Below are 20883 nucleotides of genomic sequence, written 5' to 3' on the forward strand. Positions count from 1 at the left end.
CCAAGTGCGTTTCCTGTTGTCCGTGAAAATATAATATCCCGTCAACAAACAGCACCAAACCATACTGGAACATCGTTTTGTCACGGATTTAATTTTGTGTAAAGCTTCCATACAAACGTCTCTCCTCAGGTTGGCAGGGACAAAGTAGTGACGTTACACGGCTGTGGCTGGCATGCGTGGGCATTCTAGCGTGTAAAGTTACCGAGGATGTGGAGGACAGGTCCTGGTCCGAGTCTGAGGAGGGCAGCCAGACTCTGTTCCAGCACCCCACCTAAAGCTTCTCACACAAACAAACTTCGACCCCACGCCGAGAAGCAGAGGCGCAGACGAGTGCGGGAGGAGGGCATCCTATCGAGTCAGCATGGTGTAAGTTAGAGGGAGGCAAAGCACTAAGGCTAAAGCTCTCTGCCAAATCCCCCAAGGAAAGAGTACTAGTGCGTTTGTGTGTATTTTTACAGATATACTGGCATCGTTGTATCGATGATAATAATAATGTAATAGTTTAATGCTGCACTCATTAGTTACCTCTGCCTCCCATTCTACTTTTAAATACTCTAGGAACAACAAGTAGGCCTGCAGAGCGAGAGCGAAGTGCTCTAATAGGGTGATATGGTACTACAAGGTCATTGAGATAAGATGGGGCCTGATTATTTAAGACCTTGTATGTGAGGAGCAGGATTTTAATTCTGGATTTAACAGGAAGCCAAAACAGGAGAAATCTGCTCTCTCTTTCTAGTCCCTGTCAGGACTCTTGCTGCAGCATTTTGGATTAGCTGAAGGCTTTTCAGGGAGTTTTTTGGACTTCCTGATAATAATGAATTACAGTCGTCCAGCCTGGAAGTAATAAATGCATGAACTAGTTTTTCAGCGTCACTCTGAGACAGGATATTTCTAACTTTAGAGATGTTGCACAAATGGAAGAACGCAGTCTTACATATTTGTTTAATATGTGCGTTGAAGGACATGTCCTGGTCAAAAATGACTCCAAGGTTCCTCACAGCGTTACTGGAGGCCAAGGTAATGCCATCCAGAGGAAGAATCTGGTTAGATACCATATTTCTAAGATTTTCAGGGCTGAGTACAATAACCTCAGTTTGATCTGAATTAAGAAGCAGAAAGTTAGCGGCCATCCAGGTCTTTATGTCTTTAAATGATGCTTTCATTTATTAAAGTTATTCAAACCTGCACAGCCATGTGTGAAATCAGTGGCTGCTTGTGCTGGAAAATCTGTCCAATGTGTCTGAATGGAAACAATCATGCAAAGCAGAGTGGGCTAAAATTCCTCCACAGTGATGTGAAAGAGTCCTTGGCTGTTAACTCAAACACTCGATTGGACGTCTTGAGGGTAGCACTACCAGTTATTGGGTTTAGGGGACAATTACTTTACACACTGTTGTGTTTCAACCGTGTTGACTTGTGACTTGTTCAGTGCTGTGCTAATGCACTCCATGATGTCATAAATATAGTTATGAGAGATACGATAGCTGAAGCTGCCAGTCAGACACGCTCTGATGTTTCTGTTTGCAGAGTGCTGAAGGTAAAGCAGTAAAGTGGAGTGAGAAGCAGAAGATTGCTTACACTGCTCCTACACCTCCTGGGGCAAAGAAAGGTGACTCTCCTGTAACCTCTGCTGGCTCGGCTGTCTCTTCTCCTCACAGGCTCTGAAAGTCCTTCTTCTTTTTCCCTGCAGACACTAGCTTACCGTTCCCATCGTGTTACAGTCCAGAGTATGTGGAGTCCAGCTGGTATCAGTGGTGGGAGAAAGAGGGATTCTTCAGTCCTGAGCAACATGTAAACATGTGAACTTGTTAAATCATTACTGTTGCAGTTAAAATGAATTCACTTTAATGCAGTTTTTTTGCAGTTTCTATGAAACAAACTGAGTAAGTGGTTAATCAGCTAAGCTTTAATACTAATGCTAATAATAGCAAATAAATACTTTTTATTTAGTGATGCAGAAAATGGATGAACTGTTTGAGAGCACTGATCAGAAAACATACATTTGTATTTGTCACAGACAGTTACTTCTACTTTGGTCATATTTTCAGGCGTCCAAAGTGACCTTTATGTCCTTTCTGACCTTGTCCTGCCAGCAGTGCGCTCTTTATTTGCTGTAAAGCAGTTTGTTTTTTCTACAATAATTATTTTTATTGTAGAAAAAATATTGCTTTGCTTCTTCTGTTCCTTTGACAGGAGAAGGCAGGTTGCTGTGATGTCCTCCTGTGTTGTTTTTGTTTTTTGTTTTTCTCTCGGCAGGTGATGAAGCAGATTTTCAGTGGGTTTTTTTCTCCCTCCCTCTTCATCTCGAGTTTTTCCTCCTCTTCTTCCCAACTTCTCTGTCCCTCATCTTTCCCGTCCCTCAGTCCTGTCCGTTCTAATTGCAATAACTTAAAATAAATAAATAATAATAATAAAGGTCGAATAAAATATGACAATCATGTGGTAAAAGCCATAACGATCTATTTGGGAAAATAAATCTGTTGTGCATTTTTCTGGGCCTTCAGAGGATCATTGTGATTGTGAAAACAGAAAAGTGCGTCTTCCTGAGATGTGATCACACTGCAAGCCTGACCACCTCAGATTTGGTCAGAGTGATCTGATTGTATTCAAGTTATCCAGGTAAAGGTGGCACGACGAGGAGCAAAAGAGACTTCACTCAGTCTCAAAGGTCCACCTTAATGTTCAGTTTCATTTGAATCTGAACATGTTTTTTTAATCCTTAGAAGTCAAGTCAATATTTTCAATAATTACAAAGTATACGTTACTAAAGCACGAGCAACAGCACTACGAGATATTTGATTACAGCAAAGGAAAAAGTTGTTCTGTAGAGCGAGTGTGCACACATGCACGCCAGTAACGTGTTTCCCTTCCTGCTCTCAGGAACGGCTGCCCCACGCTGGGGATCGGACCTTCTCTCTGTGTATTCCTCCACCAAACGTGACTGGTACTCTGCACCTGGGCCACGCTCTGACAGTAGCTGTAGAGGATGCGCTGGTTCGATGGTAACTATCAACAGCAGAGCAGCATGTTGTCTTTGTTCTCTGAGCTCACGTGTTGATGGTTTGTATCCATCAGGAGACGGATGCAGGGCTGCAGAGTGCTGTGGGTGCCTGGATGTGACCATGCAGGTATCGCAACGCAGGTACGCGTGATGACGGTTTGGCTCACATGTTCTCAGGTGTCCCTCAGAGTAACATCAAAATATGGAAACACATTTGTATCATGATTGTGGCACATGCTCAGTGCTGAGAGTGTCGATGTGCTCGTGTTTTAGACGGTGGTGGAGAGGAGACTGCTGAGGCAAACAGGGAAGCACAGACGAGACTTTACGAGGGACGAGTTTCTGGAGGAGGTGTGGAAGTGGAAGAATGAGTGAGTCTTCACATCTGGACTTCTGAGCACATCTGCTGTGTGGCCTGCACGGTGTTTGCTGAGTTTTGAGCCTCTGTTGCAGGAAAGGAGACGAGATCTACCACCAGCTGAGGAAGCTTGGAGCTTCTCTGGACTGGAGCAGAGCCTGTTTCACCATGGACCCAGTAAGAGTGGAGTCACACATGTTCCTTACTCTGCGATTCAACGTGTTGATGGAGTTTTACGTATGAAACCATCCCAGAAAGATGATCTCAACCATCCTAACGAGCTGATTTATGAAACTGTACAAATAACTGCAGCAGCGGTACAAAGAGAGACGAATATGAAACTGTGGTGCGATGTAAGCACATACACCACATACACACGATGGGTAGAGATGATAAGTCATTCCCAGCGTCCCTGTTTCCAGTAAGGCAGATTTATTTATTTGTAGCCATCTCTGCCTCCTCACCACGGCACACGCAGGCTCGTCTAAACGAGAAATCGCACCATCCTGTGGCCTCTCCAGGAAAATGAAAGTGCCGTAAGAATTGCAGAGTGAAACACTGAAGCTGAGCTGTAAAGCTGCAGTGGTGAATGGGGCAAAGCACCTTCAACTGTTTATCCTGCTTTTGTGATTTGATTTCAGGGTTTTAGCAGAGCTGTAACTGCAGCGTTTGTCCGACTGTGTGACTCTGGTCTAATTTATCGCTCAGAGGGTTTGGTCAGCTGGAGCTGTGCCCTGGAATCTGCCATCTCTGACATAGAGGTGAGACAGCTTTACATAAATGGATAGCAAATGCAACAAGTGGACAGAATAATAGAGACAGTAATGTGTCTTCTCCCCAACCTAAAGTTACTCGTATCCAGGGGTCCAGACAGCTTTCAGATTGATTAACAACTTGTATATAAGTGGCTTTTTTATATAAGAACGTGTACAAGGTTTGACTTTGCTTGTTCCTTAGCACATGGACGTTAATGTCATATCTAAAACTAAAGGTTATGGGAAGAACTCAGAGACCATGTGTGTGCTGAAAACGGTACCAAACCTGCTCTTTGCCTCCACGTGAACAATAAAACCTTCAGCATGTGTTTGCATGTCTAATGCTACAGTCTGATAATGTGGAGCTCACATGAGCACTCGCTGTACGCTTTTTAGATGAGCTACAGAGCAGAGTGTGCCTCTGATATAATATCACTTGAACTCATCATCAGGTGGACTCGAAGGAGCTCTCCGGCCGGACCATGTTGTCTGTTCCTGGCTATGAACACAAGGTGGAGTTTGGATCGATGCTGAGCTTTGCGTACCCCGTAGAAGGCCACGGTGCGTGTCGGGACCATCCTGGGACATGGTGTGTCCTGTGTTTTGTACATTGATCCTCTTCTCTGTATTTTAGACACCGAGGTGGTGGTGTCCACCACCCGTCCAGAGACTATGCTGGGAGACGTGGCCGTAGCTGTTCACCCTGATGATCCTCGATACCAGGCCAGTTGTTTATGTTAGATACTCTGGGAGTGTCTCAGTGGGAGTGTTTGACAATATTTCAGGACAAGCGACAATAAACAGTACAGATCTCCTACACCGCTCAGTGTGTTGTAACATCAGTGAGCTGAAAACACGACGACTGATTTAAATGACCTCCTCAACATGTCCTGAAGGTCTCCAGAGGCCTGCTAATGAACTAATCGTGTGATTCAGGTGTGTTGACCCAGGGTGAGATCTAAACCTGCAGGACGCCGGCCCTCGAGGCCTGGGGTTGGACACCCCTGCACTACAGCATCAGGAAGCCTGGAGGCCAAATGGATGAACTGCAGGCTGGAAGAGTGGATACCACGTGAGCAGCGTGACGCTTGTTTAACGGAGCGTGTCTTTGCTTCTTCCAGACTGTTCATGGGAAGCACTGCAGACATCCTTTCACCGACAGACTGTTACCCATCATCACTGATTCTATGGTGGACGTGGAGCTTGGAACTGGTGACGACCACACCTGACACCTGACGTGACACTGTTCCTGTGGATGTGTTCAGCCCTCTGACCCGTGGTATCCGCCCACTTCCTGTTTGTCTTTTGCAGGTGCAGTGAAGGTGACTCCTGCTCATGACCACACAGACTTTGTCCTCTCACAGAGACACTCACTTCCACGCCTGACTGTGATTGCTGGCGATGGGACGATGACAGGGTCCTGTGGACAGTGGCTGGAGGTGCTGTGTTACCTGTTTGTATACGTGTGTGAGTTTGTTGTGTGTCTTTGGGTTTCACTGTTCTTTTTCTTTGTGAAGGGAGTGAAGCGTTTTGATGCCAGACAGCTGGTTGTGGATGCTCTGGTTGAGAAAAGACTGTTCAGAGGAAGAAAAGCTCATGCCATGAGTTTACCCGTCTGCAGGTACAGCAGCGCATGCACGCTCAACGTCTGAGTGTTTGCTCTAAAGGAACTGGATGGACCGTGTTGTGTGCAGAGTCTTTTCATTAGAGCGTTTTGTGCCAGCTGACACCATAGTACAGAGTTTGAACTGGTTTTTGTGTCGGTGCATCGATTAAAGGGAAAGCCTGAATGCTTGATCCCTCGCAGTGACCAGCTCAGAGGGCTCGGTTTTGCTTTTGGGGAATTTTGCCGTCGTGGGTTAGCTCCACTTGTCCCCTCGGAGCAGAGGTCAGTAATTAATTTCCCACAAAGCCACATGAGAAGCTGGGACTGCTGTGAGGGGCGCACGAATATATCCTGATCTCTTTATATGAAGCTTATTAGCCCTCAGTCTCTCACGTGGTCCCGGACCCCAAATCAGTACAAAGCTGTCTATATGAGAACCTTATGATCACAGTTAATTCATCCATAGGACAGCAGGGGGCACTGCAGGACTTGATGCAGAGTAAACAGTAGAAATTGTAATGGTCTACATCAGGGGTGTCCAACTCCAGGCCTCGTGTCCTGCAGGTTGAGATGTGTCCTTGATCCAACTCGGCTGATTTAAATGACCTCCTCAACATGTCCTGCAGTTCTCCAGATGCCTGCTAATGAACTAATCGTGTGATTCAGGTGTGTTGACCCAGGGTGAGATCTAAAACCTGCAGGATGCCGGCCCTCGAGGCCTGAAGGTCCCACCTCTTGTCAATATAGTCTCCAGATCTCGCCTATCAGGGATTTTGGACCAGTATAATAGCCACTACTCTTCATCACCATCATCAAAACACCAAATCAGAGAATTTGTTTAATTTTTTTAAAGGAGCGCTTCCACAGCTTTCCCATGACTTGAAATAATGCCAATGTGCACTGAAGTAGTTCTTTTTATGCCTTTCTTTCCTTTAATTTGTCACCTGTCTATAGCTTTGCTCGATCAGCCAAGAAAAACATTCAGTCCTCTTCAGAATAAATTGTTTAATTGTTTAAACAAGTGAAGAGCACAGCTGTCTGCCTCTTTACTTTATATCCATCACCAGATTTTTGAATGCTTCGCTTGTTTCCATGTACAAAGTCTTCAGTTTTATTTATACAGTCGCCTCAAGGTGTTTTATATGGTAAGGTCGACCCTACAATACTACATGCAGAGAAAAACCCAACAATCATATGACCCCCTATGAGCAGCACTTTGGCGACAGTGGGAAGGAAAAACTCCCTTTTAACAGGAAGAAACCTCCAGCAGAACCAGGCTCAGGGAGGGGCGGGGCCATCTGCTGTGATTGGTTGGGGTGAGCGAAGGAAGACAGGATAAAGACATGCTGTGGAAGAGAGACAGAGGTTAATAACAGATATGATTCAATGCAGAGAGGTCTGTTAATACATAGTGAGTGAGAAAGGTGACTGGAAAGGAAAAACTCAATGCATCATGGGAATCCCCGGCAGCCTACGTCTATTGCAGCATAACTAAGGGAGGATTCAGGGTCACCTGGTCCAGCTCTAACTATATGCTTTAGCAAAAAGGAAAGTTTGAAGGCTAATCTTGAAAGTAGAGATAGTGTCTGTCTCCTGAATCCAAACTGGAAGCTGGTTCCACAGAAGAGGGGCCTGAAAACTGAAGGCTCTGCCTCCCATTCTACTTTTAAATACTCTAGGAACAACAAGTAGGCCTGCAGAGCGAAGTGCTCTAATAGGGTGATATGGTACTACAAGGTCATTGAGATAAGATGGGGCCTGATTATTATTTATTTTTCCTGCTCATTTGCAGATGTTCTTCTTTGTGGTTTCTCTTTCCTGATTCTTTTTTCCACTCTCCTCTCTGTTTTAGCCGCTCAGGAGACATCATTGAACCTCTTCTAAGAAACCAATGGTTTGTCCGGTGTGATGTAATGGCAAAAAAAGCTGTGCAGGTCAGTTTACAGCTGTATCGATTCCATGACTTGCTTTCAAAAGTAAAATTTGTGAAAAAGTTCCCGGGTCACTATCGTCACGGAGGTGTGGTCTTTCCCGGTCAGGCTGTCGAGGAAAGACGGCTGGAAATCATTCCTGAGTACTACACAAAGACGTGGAAGAACTGGCTGTCCAACATCAGGTTGTGTGGCAGCGTGTGTCGTCAGTGACATGTGTGAAATGACACCACTCTCACAATAATGCAGCTCTTGTCACAGAACATGTGGGTTGTGAACAATGTGCCTCTGTTTGCTGTGCAGTGACTGGTGCATATCCAGGCAGCTCTGGTGGGGTCATCAGATCCCTGCCTACAAAGTGATGCTTCCGAGTTATGAGGGACAACAAGAGGTTAGTGTGTGGGAAAACTTCCAAAAACAGCACGCTTGTGTCGCCTGTGATTGACAGTTTCATGCAGAGGAACCAAAAGGACTGCACAGAGTTTGTAGATTATTTTGTGAATTATCTGATAATCCCTACATTGTACACCAGTGTCAGTCTGTTCCAGTCTGCAGTGTGTGTGTGTGTGTGTGTGTGTGTGTGTGTGTGTGCGTGCAGGAGCAGTGGGTTTGGGGACGCAGCGAGGACGAGGCCCGTCAGAGAGCTGCTGTCAAATATGGATTGAAGCCAGATGCCGTCACATTGACTCGGGGTGACTCACCTCCCTCCTGACCTTTAACCTGCTGCTGTATCTACACATTGTTACCTTATTGTGTGAATGCCGTGAGGCGTTCACACTATTGTGTTCCTGTTTCTCTTTAAACTTTATTATTATTCTAAAGTTTATCAATTTTTTGCTGCTGAACTAGTCCCTCAGTTTTCAGCCGATTTTCACCAATCAAACTTTAAATTGTTCTGCTCTTTCTGCTGAAGCGTGATATATCTTTTGGTGCTCATAACTCTTATACTTTTTGAGATATTAAGCTTTTTACACATTATCAGTGTGATCACCAGTTTGGTTTGCCGGGCTGAGCCGTGTTTTAGCTCAGTGAGATGAGCAGCTGTTCTCCGAGCGAGAGGCCCGGGTTCGAATCCCGCTTATGACATAAGAAGCTTCAGTTAACACTTCAATTTTTTAAACTCTTTTCAACACAAATTTCAGCTTCTTCACCTCTTTTCAGCAGACAGTTCTCCTCCTGCTGTTTTCAGATTCCACTACATGCCATTTACGCTGCATTTTTGCAGGAAATGCAACTTTTTCTAGTTATTTGTTGCTGTTGTTTTTTCTGTAAACCACTAATATGACTGTGCTACTGCCGGCTAAATGACGAGGACAAGGATTCGCTGATCTAATGAGACGGGTCTGAACATGTTCATGATTATTACACACTGCTGTGTAAAAGTATTAGTTGCCTACTTGATAGTTTGGTAGGTTTTTTGGTGCATGTCTGTCACACGTTTCAGGTTGTGAAGCAGGTTTTATGTCAGGCTAAGATAACCAGCAGGCTTCAGACTCCAAACGCCTGCTGCCACCCTCGCTGTAGGAACTTGAGTGTTGTGTTGCTAATGAGTCGTTCACACTGAGCCAGTCTTCTTTGTAGAATTATTTCAAGTCGGCTACATTGAGGGTGTTTTTGTGAGGCGACCCTTCCTGTTCTTGTCAGCAGTGGTTTCCTCCTCGAACTCTCCCGTGGAGGCCATGTTTGCTCTCATTCAGGTTGTTGAATCGCGAGCTCTGACCTTAACTGAGACGACCGAGGTCTTCTTTTGATGTTCTAGCTTCTTCTGTGACCTCCCGGACGAGTCGTCGGTGCACTCTGAGTAATTTTGTCAGACTGGTCGCTCCTGTGAAGGTTCGCACTGCTTTCTCCATGTGTGGATGACTGATGGTAAATGCCTCTGTACTCGTGTCGGAGTCACAGATGTCAGTGGTTGGATCTCAGTGTGCTGGTTTTTGACATCTTCTGGCTTACTTCACTTTGTCTGCCTTTCTTAGTTGAACAGCTGGGTTTGGATAGCTTTTTCTCCTGTATAAATTTAAAAACAGTCTTTTTTTAAGTTTACTTATTTTTGTCTAATATAAAACTGTTTGATGATCTGAAACGTGTGACAAAAATGGTAATGGGTCCAGTTAGTGGTTTACTGAGCTGGACTGTTGATGTTGAGATAAACTGAAAGGATGTGAGGTGTGTCAGAATTCAGCTACATTGTTCCCTGTTTCAGACCCAGATGTCTTGGATACATGGTTTTCCTCTGCGCTCTTTCCCTTTGCCATGCTTGGCTGGCCAGATCAGGTACTGGACTTCCTCTGACTGAATGTAAAAAGAAGCAACCCTCATCCCTAACCCACCCACTCTTTCCACAGACCGCTGACCTGCAGCAGTTTTACCCTAACTCTGTCCTGGAGACGGGCAGTGACCTCATCTTTTTCTGGGTTGCCAGGATGGTGATGCTTGGAACAGAGCTGACCGGGCAGCTACCATTTAAACAGGTTACTTATAATAATGAGAAAATGGACTACAGCCTCAGCATATCCTGTTATTTTATTTTTGTCTCTCATCCCGTTTCCTTCCTGTCTCTTAGGTCCTGTTTCATTCACTAGTGAGAGATAAATATGGCAGAAAAATGAGTAAATCTCTGGGAAATGTCATCGACCCCTTAGACGTTATACACGGAGTCTCTTTGGAGGTAAAAAGGCCGTAATGACTGTCTGACATCCGTCTCACTCAGTGAAGAGCCCCGGCATCTTTAAACTAGTGTCAGAAACATCATGTTAGCGTCTGTTTTGTTGTTACGCTCTATTTTAAGGAAATGGTTACATTTATTCACTTTTTTGCTCATTCTAGACGTCTTAAAGAAAAGCAGTTATTGATTTGTCTTTACTGCTACAGCGCGGTGTAGAGAGCTAACAACAGCTGGCGAAAGATTGCATTTTTATTTTGTCTCACAGCCTCTGAGTTGCTGAGAAGATGCATAGCAGAGTTGTAAGCAGTACAGCTGTCACCGCGGCACAGCCGTCTGCTCTTCACCTTAAACGATGTGGTTTCCTCCGTCCTCTTAGAGACTTCAAGCAAAAGTGAAGGAGGGGAACCTGGATCCGAGGGAGCAGCTGGTTGCAATGGAAGCACAGGTCAGCTCCCCTCCCTCCCGACTCGTTCTTTCTCTTTATTCCCACTCTTATCTGTCTGCTACATCTGCTTCCCCACAGAGGAAGGACTTCCCCGCGGGGATCCCAGAGTGTGGGACTGATGCTCTGCGCTTTGCCCTTTGCTCTCACAAAATGCAGGGTGAGTGAGTCCCTCCTCTGACGGGAAGCAATTTGTCAGAGCGAATGAATGTGGAAGACAGCGTCACGGGAAAGAAGATGTGATGCATATGTTCACTAGAGTTAAAAGTGACTGCATAACATATTATTGATCCCTGTTTCACATAAAAGCCAGCCGTCATTACAACACAGAAGGTTAAAACCATCTCGGGTACCTTCAAGTAGCTTATGAGATGTTATCAGGGTGATAACATCTCATCTTTCATCACAGTCAGAGGTTCCTAACTTGTAACTAACTGCTGGGGAGCAGAACAATCAAACAAGTGATCCATGTTAGACCGGTGGGCTGCTGCTTTGTCTTTTTACTGTGTGTAACGTTTTCACTTTTGCCTGTTGTCAGGAGAAGACATCAGTCTGTCTGTCGCTCAGGTTCTGAGCTGCAGACACTTCTGTAATAAGATGTGGCAGACCTTAAGGTTCACATTGGGAGTGCTGAGTGAGAACGGAGCAACACTGGAAACTATAGCAAAGGTACAGCAAGAACGATGTCAGACGATTTGGAACGCTTCTTCTTACCTTATAGACTTGTTGTTGTTTGAAAAAGGCTGTGTGTGTGTGTGGCGTTTTGTTTTTTGAAGGACTGAGCCTACATATCAGAGTATGAGCACTGAGCTGTGTTGAATGTAACACAAGTGTAAAAAGAGAGGAAAGTGTTTTTGTACAAAGGCTGTCAGAGGTTCTCTATAGCAAGGGAAAGAAGTTTGTCCCTCATAAACACAGAGTCCTGGGCGTCTCCACGGTCCTGTCAAAACATAGAAGCAGACTAATACAACAACACTGGCTGCCTCGCACAGAGTGATCAGGTCAGCTGACCAGTTACCATGGAGCTCTCTGACTCAATTATCTATCTGCTGATCCTAAAAGATCTTTTTTTGGTTTTTTTTCGTTGAGTCGGATCCAAAGCTGGAGGAAACTCGTTGTTGTTCTTCACAACACAGGGACCAAACATGCACACCAAGAGAAATACACCAGGTTAAAATGAACTACAGTTCTTCTCAAATATCAAAATGCATCATGACAGCTTTGTTTTAACGGCGTGGACACTGAGGCTACGTCCACACTAATGCCTTTGAAAACTCAGTTTTCTCTACGGTTTGGCCTCCCGTCCACACTGAGACGCGGCGCAGTGTGGACACTCGAAAACGATGACGCATGTTGGTCATGTGATGCAGTCATGTGACCAATTCAACAAAGATAGCGGAGGGCATTATACAGCAGTTGTTTTGATTGCTCTCAATTTTGACAGCCCTAAAAAAAGATGAATATCAGATAGCTTTTCTTCAAATTCTTTAGTTCTCACTCGTTTTTGCGCAGGACTGCACGTAAGCGTTTTGGGCCGTTTCAATGTGGACGCACAACTGTGAAAACGGCTGAAAACGAGTGTTTTCAGACAAAAACGCCGTTTTCAAATCTATCCGGGCGAGTGTGGACGTAGTCTGAGCACGACACGCTGACCCCCCACTCCCACTTTACAAACAGCTGTGCCGTCTCTCAGAGGTTTGAGGTGTGGGAAATCTTGTCTGTTTGTGCCTGTTTCACACGCTGTTTGACAGCGTGGAGGAAAAGACATCTGAAAAATGTTTACTTTTATCATCTTCTTCTAATCTGGCATCATAAACTTGACTGTGTACACTGGAAGCGCCTCGTTCACAGTGTTTGCCTCTGCAGACAGCTCCTCTGAGCAGCATGGACCGCTGGATCTGCTCCAGACTACACAGCACGGTTGGGCAGTGTGAGCAGGCCTTTGAAGCTTATGAGCTCCACAGCGTCACGTCTGCCCTGTACTCCTTCTGGGTCCACAGCCTGTGTGATATTTACATGGTGAGGAGCACAACTGTCCCAGGACATGCGTAGACTTTGATCATCCCAACAGACCAGATAAGAGGGTTTCCTTTGTATCTCCACTGATCTTCTTACTGCTCTGTCTAAAAAAAAAAGAGAGAAGGTGATATATTTATCTGGTTTCTCCATGGAAACATGGAGGCTCAAAGCTTAATGCAAAGAGATTAACCTAATTAAGACTAAAGTGTTAGCGCTAAGCCAGCAGTTAGCCCAGCACTGAATGAGCTGCTGTCACTTTGCTCTGTGTGTATTTGCAGGAGTATATAAAGCCTCTGCTGACCCAGCAGGACCAGGAAGTCGTCCTCACAACCGACGCAGAGCACAGTGGTGACGCGAGGCAGGCGGCCATCGCTGTTCTCTATCACTGTGTGTCTGTGTCCTTGGCCCTGCTCTCCCCCTTCATGCCGTTCATCACTGAGGAGCTGTGGCAGAGACTTCAGCCGTTTGCACCCGAAGCTGCTGCACAAACCAGCCTGTGTTTACAGCCGTACCCCCGCTCCGCTCAGTTGGTAGGGCTTTCTGAGGTTTTCAAGTGTTTGTAGCCCCCAGGAAAGCACCTTCTTGTCTTAAATAACGCTAAAAACAACCCTGCTAATGTGCATTGATATCTGGATTTAGGAAAATTCCAAATTTCTACCAATCTCAAGTTATTCCAGTCAGAGTAAACCAAGTACCAGCTTGGCAGAAACCTCTCCTGTCAGAGATGACGAGCAGAGACGGATCCAAACATGTTCAGGCAAACTTGAGACACTAAAACTCACAGCAAGCAGAAGGAAACAGAACACGACTGTTGTTGCTTATTAGGTGAGCTTCACCCAGAGACATTTACTGTAATTATAGTGTAATTCAAGATTTTAATAATATTTCAGTGACAGATATCACTGGAGAAGCAGATAATATTGATCACACTGCCCAGTTTGTACGCCCACAGACTGAGGGACAGTAAATAAGGTCCAGCTGACAACAGCCATAATCTTGAGGCTGTAAGATCAACTCTCCACAATAACATAGATTAGATGATCTTATATTGATAGCAGGAAATAAACTCTCTGAACGTTTGGGAAAGAGAGAGTTCACCAGTAATTACTCCTGAAGGTTTAAATGTCTGTCCATCCCTCTACTGGCACTAATCTAATCAGCTACTGAGCCTCCTCCCAGAACACCCAAGCCTGGTGTGGCCAAATACTTCATCTGGCTCTTTTGGATTTGGAAGAGGAGCAGCTCGACTCTGAGCCCCTCACCAAGATCCTCACCCTCTCCTTAAGGCTGAACCCAGGATTGCTCTCATCTCATTTGGTCATTACCCAAAGCTCCTGATCATAGGTGAGGGTATGAATGTAGATGGACCAGCAACACCTTTGCTTTCACAGTTGGCTCTTTCTGAATGTGAGTGTGTCACCACAATACAACAGACCAGTTCAGAGTGCACTGTCACTCCTGCTCTCCTTACTTAAATCGTCACAGTGAGCACTCCGCCCTTCTCTAAGGACCGTGGTCTTGGACTTGTAGCTAATTTTCAGCCAAGCTGCTTCAATTTCAGCTGCAAACTCTGAGAAGAAAAATTCAGCAAATAAAAATGATGAACAGAAAGAATAACTCTGATATTTTACCAACAATGTGGACCAAGCTCTAGCAACACTTGTACAGAGCCTGGATAAGCCCAATACAATGTATTCCCCTGCAATTCCCCACAGGATACCCAGAGGGATGCGGTTGAATGCCTTCTCCAAATCCACAAAGCACATGTAAACTAGTTCGGCAAACTCCCATGAAACCGCGAATATCCATGCGAGGAGGAAGAGTTGGTCCAGCAATCCACAACCACAATGAAAAGACAGACTCACACCTCCAGTACCCTGGCACAGGCCTTCCCAAAGCCTGAGGAGAGTGAATGTTGCAGAGGCGTGTCAACCAAGACAGTCCTACAACATGACCTGAAAAAGAAAAGATGAAAAAACCTATTTGTGGGACGAGCAAACGCAACTCAGTGGAGTCAGACATGCCTGCAGAGAGAAAGAGCCAAAGAGGAGGAAGCACAAACCGGGGAAAGAGAAGGTGCAAACTTGGTAACATCCAGCAGCTGCAAGTGAATGCGTGGTAATAAAAGAGAGAAAATGCTCTACTGTGGCATAACGAAGGTCACATGATCCAGCCAGAATAACAAGCTTCTAAACTTTTACTTTTTACCGAGGGTTTTCTCCACACTAACCTGGACACTGAGATGCTTTCTTAGTCCAGGACTGAAAACTGTCCCAGAGTTATTAAAAGACTCTTTACAACACTGTCCGTGGACTTCAGCTGATGTGTTAGTTCTCTAACCTCCCGGTCCTTTCCATTCTCACAGGCACACTGGCATTTTGCCGAAGAGGAAAGAGATTTCCTGCTGGTACAGGAAGTGATCCGAGTGGCCCGTTCTTTACGAGCACAGTGTGGCATAACCAAAGCAAAACCTGACAGTAAGTCAGCACAAGAAGGCATAACCATTATCACACCGACTCTTCCACTGGCAAATGCTTGAAAGCAAATATAGCAACAAAGTTACGTTTTATTACTATGCAAAAGTCTTGAGTCACCCGCGATTTCTTCACTTTTTGCCAGGAAAATGGGTGCAGCGTTTTTTCTTTTTAATATTGCACAAACTCTGACTTTATGGAGATACAGCACAGAAGTTAAAGGTTTGCAGATATTTAAAAAAAATCGCTGCACCCATTTCCCGTTTTCCCATAGGACCAGCTTTATTCTTCACAGCCTGAGCTCTCTGAGACAGCTCTCCTTAAAAGTATCTTCAGGAATAGTTCTCCAGGCTTCTTGGAGGACATTCAGAATTTTTCCTTGGATATTTCTGCCTCTTGTTCTGTTATCTGTCAGGATGATCCCACACTGCTTTGGGATCTGAGCAGGCTAGACACGCACTGTTCTGATGTGCTCTGAACAATTCAATGATTTGAACCAAAAGTTTCAGATTTGGATTTCTCTCCATCAGACACGTTTTGATCATCAGTGCACGTCTTGCATAATTTTCATGCCTCAGTTTGTTTTTTCTCGGCTTCATTAAGAACGGCTTCTTGACAGCTGCACTTCCACTGGGACCATTTCTGACAGTAGATGGACCAGTAAATAGCTGATTGTTCAGGTTTTGTTTCAGCTCTTTGCTAGTGCAGTATGTTTTGCATACTAATATATGCCAAATTTTTAACTTGCAGCTTTTTTGGAATCGTCTTGTTTGTGTAAGAATACCATTTAATGCTTGTCAAACTGGTATCTTTGGTATTTTTCTTGGTATTCAAAAATGGGAACAAACTGTGTTTTTGACACTTGTAACAAAGTGCCAAAGGCTTCACTTAAAATTGGTTCTTTGCTAAGTTGCTAAGTTATGTGTAGACACAACACTGGTTCTTCACTTTTCTCTCTTTTTTTTTTTTTTTAAAATGCGTGAATTATTCAGAGGTTCAACAAACAAACATAAAACATTCCTTTGAAAATGGTCAGGTATGAGCACTGGCCTGAATATGTGTAACAAAGTAGCCAAAACTCTGAAAGCTCCTTGAGAGCCACACTCAGCTGTGGCAGGACCTTTATTCTTTAAGAAAAGAACAAAAATGATTTCATGCTTTAATTTCTTTAAATCTCGATGGTTTCAGTGTGGGCAGTGTGTTCGCCCAGCCAGGCCGAGGTCCTCCTTCGCTTCGGGTCAGCGATTAGCACTTTAAGCCGAATCTCCGACCTTCACATCTGCTGTTCTGACAGAGGCAGTATCCCCCCGTCTGTACACTCCACTTCTCCACCCAAAACAAGCCTCGTTGGTGTGGTGGACCACACATGTCAGCTACATCTTCACGTTCAAGTACGTATCGGGCTTCTTCTGCATGAAGCAATGAACTTCATTGTTAATGAATTAACTTTGTGTGTTGGACTGACTGACAGTTTAGTCTTTCAGCATTGGGATTATCATCTGACATACTGCGAATGAAATTATTTACTCTAGGATATGAACCCAATCTGTAATGCGCAGGGTTTAATAAGTAAGGAGCAGTCAGGTTACGCTAATAACTTGATTGGTTGATCATCGCCAAGTGTGCAGTTTTGGCAGTTTGCTGGCACGAACACCATGAGCCAAGGAGATAAACATCTTGTGTGAATAGGCACATGATCAGTAGTGGGTCAACTACCCTCTTACACAGTACAGATTATAATATTAATATCTGGGAGCCGCCACCTTTGGCCTTAGAGCTGAAGAAGCTTCTCAGACGACAGGTGAAACGTCTTCAAGAAACTTAGAGAAGTCCAGTCGTTTTTCTCTCCAAGCTTCTTAGATCATCAGCAGCGCTTTCAGGTGAAGCCACTGAAGACCAGGAGCTCCTCTGTACACAGACGAGTCAGAGGTGAGGGCATCTGTCCCACAGCCAAAACTGGAGTCGTGCATCGGGACAATGTACCCAAACACAGTCAAGGTGCTGCAATATCCCAGTCACAGTGTGGACCTGAACTCCATTGAAATGCTGTGACCTTATGAGAGTAGTGTATAAATAAATGCACGTAATCGACGAATATTAAATGTCATGTGACCTTTGCTTAAGCAAATCTAATAACTCTTCAGAGAAGCACACATTGTTCACGTCATGTTTGCACTGTGATGAGAATCCCATCCTGTTCCTGTTGGATGTTTTTGCAGTGGTGATGAGGATGCTGGTCATGTCTAACGTACTGTGTTGTGTCTCTCAGAGTGGAATGAACATTGAGAAACAGATCGTGCAGCTCTCTCAGCGCAGAGACAGGCTCGTCCCAAAGCTGGATCAAATCCTTGCCAGAGTCCAGTCTCCAAGCTACCTCACCAAGGTTCCTTCTCATGTCCGGGAGCAGATGGACAGTAAGGTGAAGGAGACCTGCAGCAGCTTTGTTTGTAACTGCTTCACTGTATCTGAGTCAGCTTCATGGTTTGGAGAGAGAGAATCAAAGCTCAGGGAATGGCACTGCTGTTATCGCTCTCTAACCAACAGATGGTTGTAGAGTGGTGCACTGAACATTTCAAAGACTGATGCTGAGATTTTGCTGATAAATAAAAATTACAATTTAAAATAGGAGATTATATGAAACCTCGTACATATACGTACATTCTTCCACTCAAAAACCTCGAATCCTGCTGTGGCAGAATGAGGAGCCACACACCAGCTTTGCACATTCTGGTGCTTTTTATTTGTTGCTGTTCAGCTGCCCTGCATACACCTCCACCCTCCTGTCCCAGCACCGTCCTTAAAGGGGAGGCGTGGTTTGGTGTTGGAGATCAGGTGCGTATGACACCACACTATGAACCAACTGCTCCACCTGCCCCCTGCAGCTGAGCCACACCCCCTGACAAAACAGCCCCCAAGCCCCTTTTTGAGCCATCAGTCTGCAGAACAAAAGGTAGAAAAAGGCTAGGCGTGTAGAGCAGGGGTTTCCCACAGAGACCCTTCTTTACCTGCAATAAACACCGCCTGGCACTGCTCCGTCCATTAGACCAATCTGGGGTACCCTTTTGGATGAGGTCAGTCAGTCTGGCGGTTGTACCCAGCCAGCCCCAAGAACCGCCTCAGCTCTGTTTCAGTCTTAGGCCGTGGGCAGGATGCGATGGCTGCCGTTTATCCACCTGCCCCCCAAGTGGTTCCTACTGTACCTCCCGCCGTCCAACTTCACACACATCTAAATTTTTGTGTGGGCTTAGACCAGTTTTCTTGAATCCTGTCCAACGCCTCCCACAGCTTTCTCCCAAACAGTAAATCAAAGGGAGAAAGTGGAAGAAGTTGTTCACGGCCAAACCAACAGCCGCATCCAGACTGGTTGGGTGGTGCAGACCCACTCCGCGGCTTCTGCGGAAAGCCCCGCGATGAACTGTACCACCAGCTCTACGATGCAGGCCTCAACGGGTAACCAAGCAGCTCCCAGGTTCTCCAGTATTTTTGTCCAGGACTAAGACTGGCCCCGTAGCTTCTCCCGCTGGTGGTAAAACACTGCCGCTGGCTCCTTCTGCTCTCTCTAGCCATGATCTTAGCCATCATCTGGGCCAGCATCTCAGTTGGTTGGGCTGGTTGTGGTTCCGTCGTGCTGCGGCTGGGTTTCAGCACCACTGTGACAGAATGAGGACACCAGCTTTGCACATTCTGGTACCTTTGATGTCTTAGATGTTTTTCCTCATTCACAAAGCACCAGCAGGTATTCATCTGCTCTGCACACACCGACATACACACCTCTCCCCTCCGGTCCAGGCACCATCCTTACATGGGAGGCTGGTTCACTGATGGAGATCAGGTGCACGTCAACCTCCCCTGACACCACTCCTCCACCCCTCCCCTGCAACTGAGCCGCACCCCGCCACACGTACACGGTGGATCTCCTCCTAAGCCTAGGCCACACTCAATTTTAAAATGCACAGTCATCTTAAGCTAATATGTGGCTTCCTGCTGTCGTTATGCAATCCTGTGAGATTTTGCACAGTGAAAGCAAGGAAACGCATGTAAATGCTAATGGTGTCATCAGTTGTTGTTGTGTCATTGTGCAGAGAACATTCACTCTGTGAGTTCATACTAGCACTGTATCCATCTCTGTATTTTCATATGTTCTACTCTGTGTGTGCAGGTGTCTGCTTTGGAGCAGGAACTGAAAACTGTTGAGGATCAACTGAAATTGCTGCAAGAGATGCAAACAGCAGAGTAACTGAAGCCTTCGCAGTAGCTGTGTGGACTGCTGTAGGAAAAAAGCTGCTGTTTCATTATTTATAATATTATAGTCAAAAATATGAACTTTATATTATGTAATGGAGTTATACACTGTATAAGTAGCAGTCCTGTCTGGCTCCAGGTGTTTTGAGCATAGTGGAAGCATCTGCATTTGATCTGTTGCTCTTATTCCACAAATATTGTCTTCTGTTCTGGCCTTTTAAAAACTCTGATTTTAAAATAATTTTTATGATCAACTTTTCATTTTCATTGTTTTACCATGAATGCATTTCAAATCTGAATATTGCTGTGGGAAAGCACTTTTTGAGTATATCATAATTTAGACCCCAGAAGAATCATGGAGCGAATAAAGGAGGCTAAATAACTAACATGCGAACTAAAACAGCAGTTAATCTATTGATAGAAAATAAATACATCATAGAAATTCAATTTTTATTTTTTTTTTAAATACATCGATTAGAGACTAAATGTAGAAAGATAACTTAGAGTGTTCATACAGAAATTCATCCTCTTACTTTGCTATAAACAGCAGGAAGTCAGCACTCGTATCTAATGACAGAATGAAGGTTTTCCTGCACAGCTTCACCTTCTCCCAAAGAGACAAGAAGAGCGGTCTGAGTTCAAAGCTCAAGCAACACTTGGCATAAAGATCAGCTTTATTACTTCACCAACATGTTTCAGCCTGTGAGTTTCATCGGGGTCGTCAAGAACTGCCCAGATTTCACAGCCATGTTTTCCACAGGTTAACAGTCCTAGTTATGGTGGTTTTGTGTGGCTGCAGACGTTCCCTGTTTGTCTGTCATGCAGGCGGTCAGTAGCTGTGACAGTTTGCCAGAAAACAGCTTTTACCCAAATTCTGAAAACTGCCTATCCAGAAGTTATTAACCTCAACTCCTCAGAACTTCTCTGCGCCCCCAGCGGTACATCCTTAATTAGATCACATAAGCAAAGAAAAGTAAAAACACTCCCAGGGATTCTACCTATTCATGAGCAGGTTGCACCGTTCTTAAGAAGTGCTCAGCCAAACACCCTGAGTGAGTGTAGGAAGACCTTTCCAAGCTTCTTCCCCAGTTGCAGCTGGGACAGGCTGCGCACACTCAGATGTACATACTTCCTGGCACATTTGTGATTGTGCCGAGCAGCGAGCCTTAATTTTAGCTGGAAAGTATCAGCTTTCCTAGAAATAAAGAAAGAACCTCGAGATTATGCCACAGTCCTCGTTCCAAACATGTGCTGTTGAGTATTTGGTTATCTTGTTTAACCACTGAAGTGAGGAAACCTTTTTTTGTCACATTTATTCAAACTGTGTTTTAACTTCAAAGCTTTAGGGTTACATCTAGGTTACAGTTTGGTGCAGTTGTGATGATTTAGC

At 45.0% G+C, this 20883-nt stretch overlaps 1 protein-coding gene across 4 annotated transcripts; it reads left to right on the forward strand.

Moving 5' to 3' along the window:
• Positions 1-17: 17 nt before the first annotated feature.
• On the forward strand, positions 18-19743 carry vars2 (valyl-tRNA synthetase 2, mitochondrial). Of its 4 annotated transcripts, XM_085397087.1 has the most exons (30): positions 18-366; positions 1528-1609; positions 1691-1791; positions 2881-3002; positions 3076-3142; positions 3275-3372; positions 3455-3536; positions 4001-4120; positions 4567-4675; positions 4749-4837; positions 5236-5326; positions 5426-5553; positions 5632-5735; positions 7573-7654; positions 7760-7836; positions 7955-8042; positions 8250-8343; positions 9855-9925; positions 9997-10122; positions 10215-10319; positions 10693-10761; positions 10840-10918; positions 11297-11427; positions 11848-11928; positions 12625-12777; positions 13056-13307; positions 15143-15254; positions 16440-16642; positions 17521-17670; positions 19411-19743. In XM_085397087.1, the coding sequence occupies exons 1-30, from the start codon at positions 208-210 to the stop codon at positions 19486-19488; spliced, it is 3303 nt and encodes a 1100-aa protein (XP_085253213.1). In that variant the 5' UTR covers positions 18-207; the 3' UTR covers positions 19489-19743. The 4 variants fall into 4 exon arrangements, with proteins under 4 accessions (XP_085253213.1, XP_085253212.1, XP_085253211.1 ...); XM_085397084.1 differs by lacking the exon at positions 11848-11928 and having other exon boundaries at positions 20-366; XM_085397085.1 differs by lacking the exons at positions 1528-1609; positions 1691-1791; positions 11848-11928 and having other exon boundaries at positions 19-366.
• The last annotated feature ends 1140 nt before the right edge of the window (positions 19744-20883 follow it).

Source organism: Rhamphochromis longiceps, linkage group LG22 (genome assembly GCF_057381845.1).
Source record: "Rhamphochromis longiceps isolate RC_006_pf linkage group LG22, R_longiceps_female_GT1.1, whole genome shotgun sequence".
In the NCBI taxonomy this organism is placed as follows: domain Eukaryota; kingdom Metazoa; phylum Chordata; class Actinopteri; order Cichliformes; family Cichlidae; genus Rhamphochromis; species Rhamphochromis longiceps.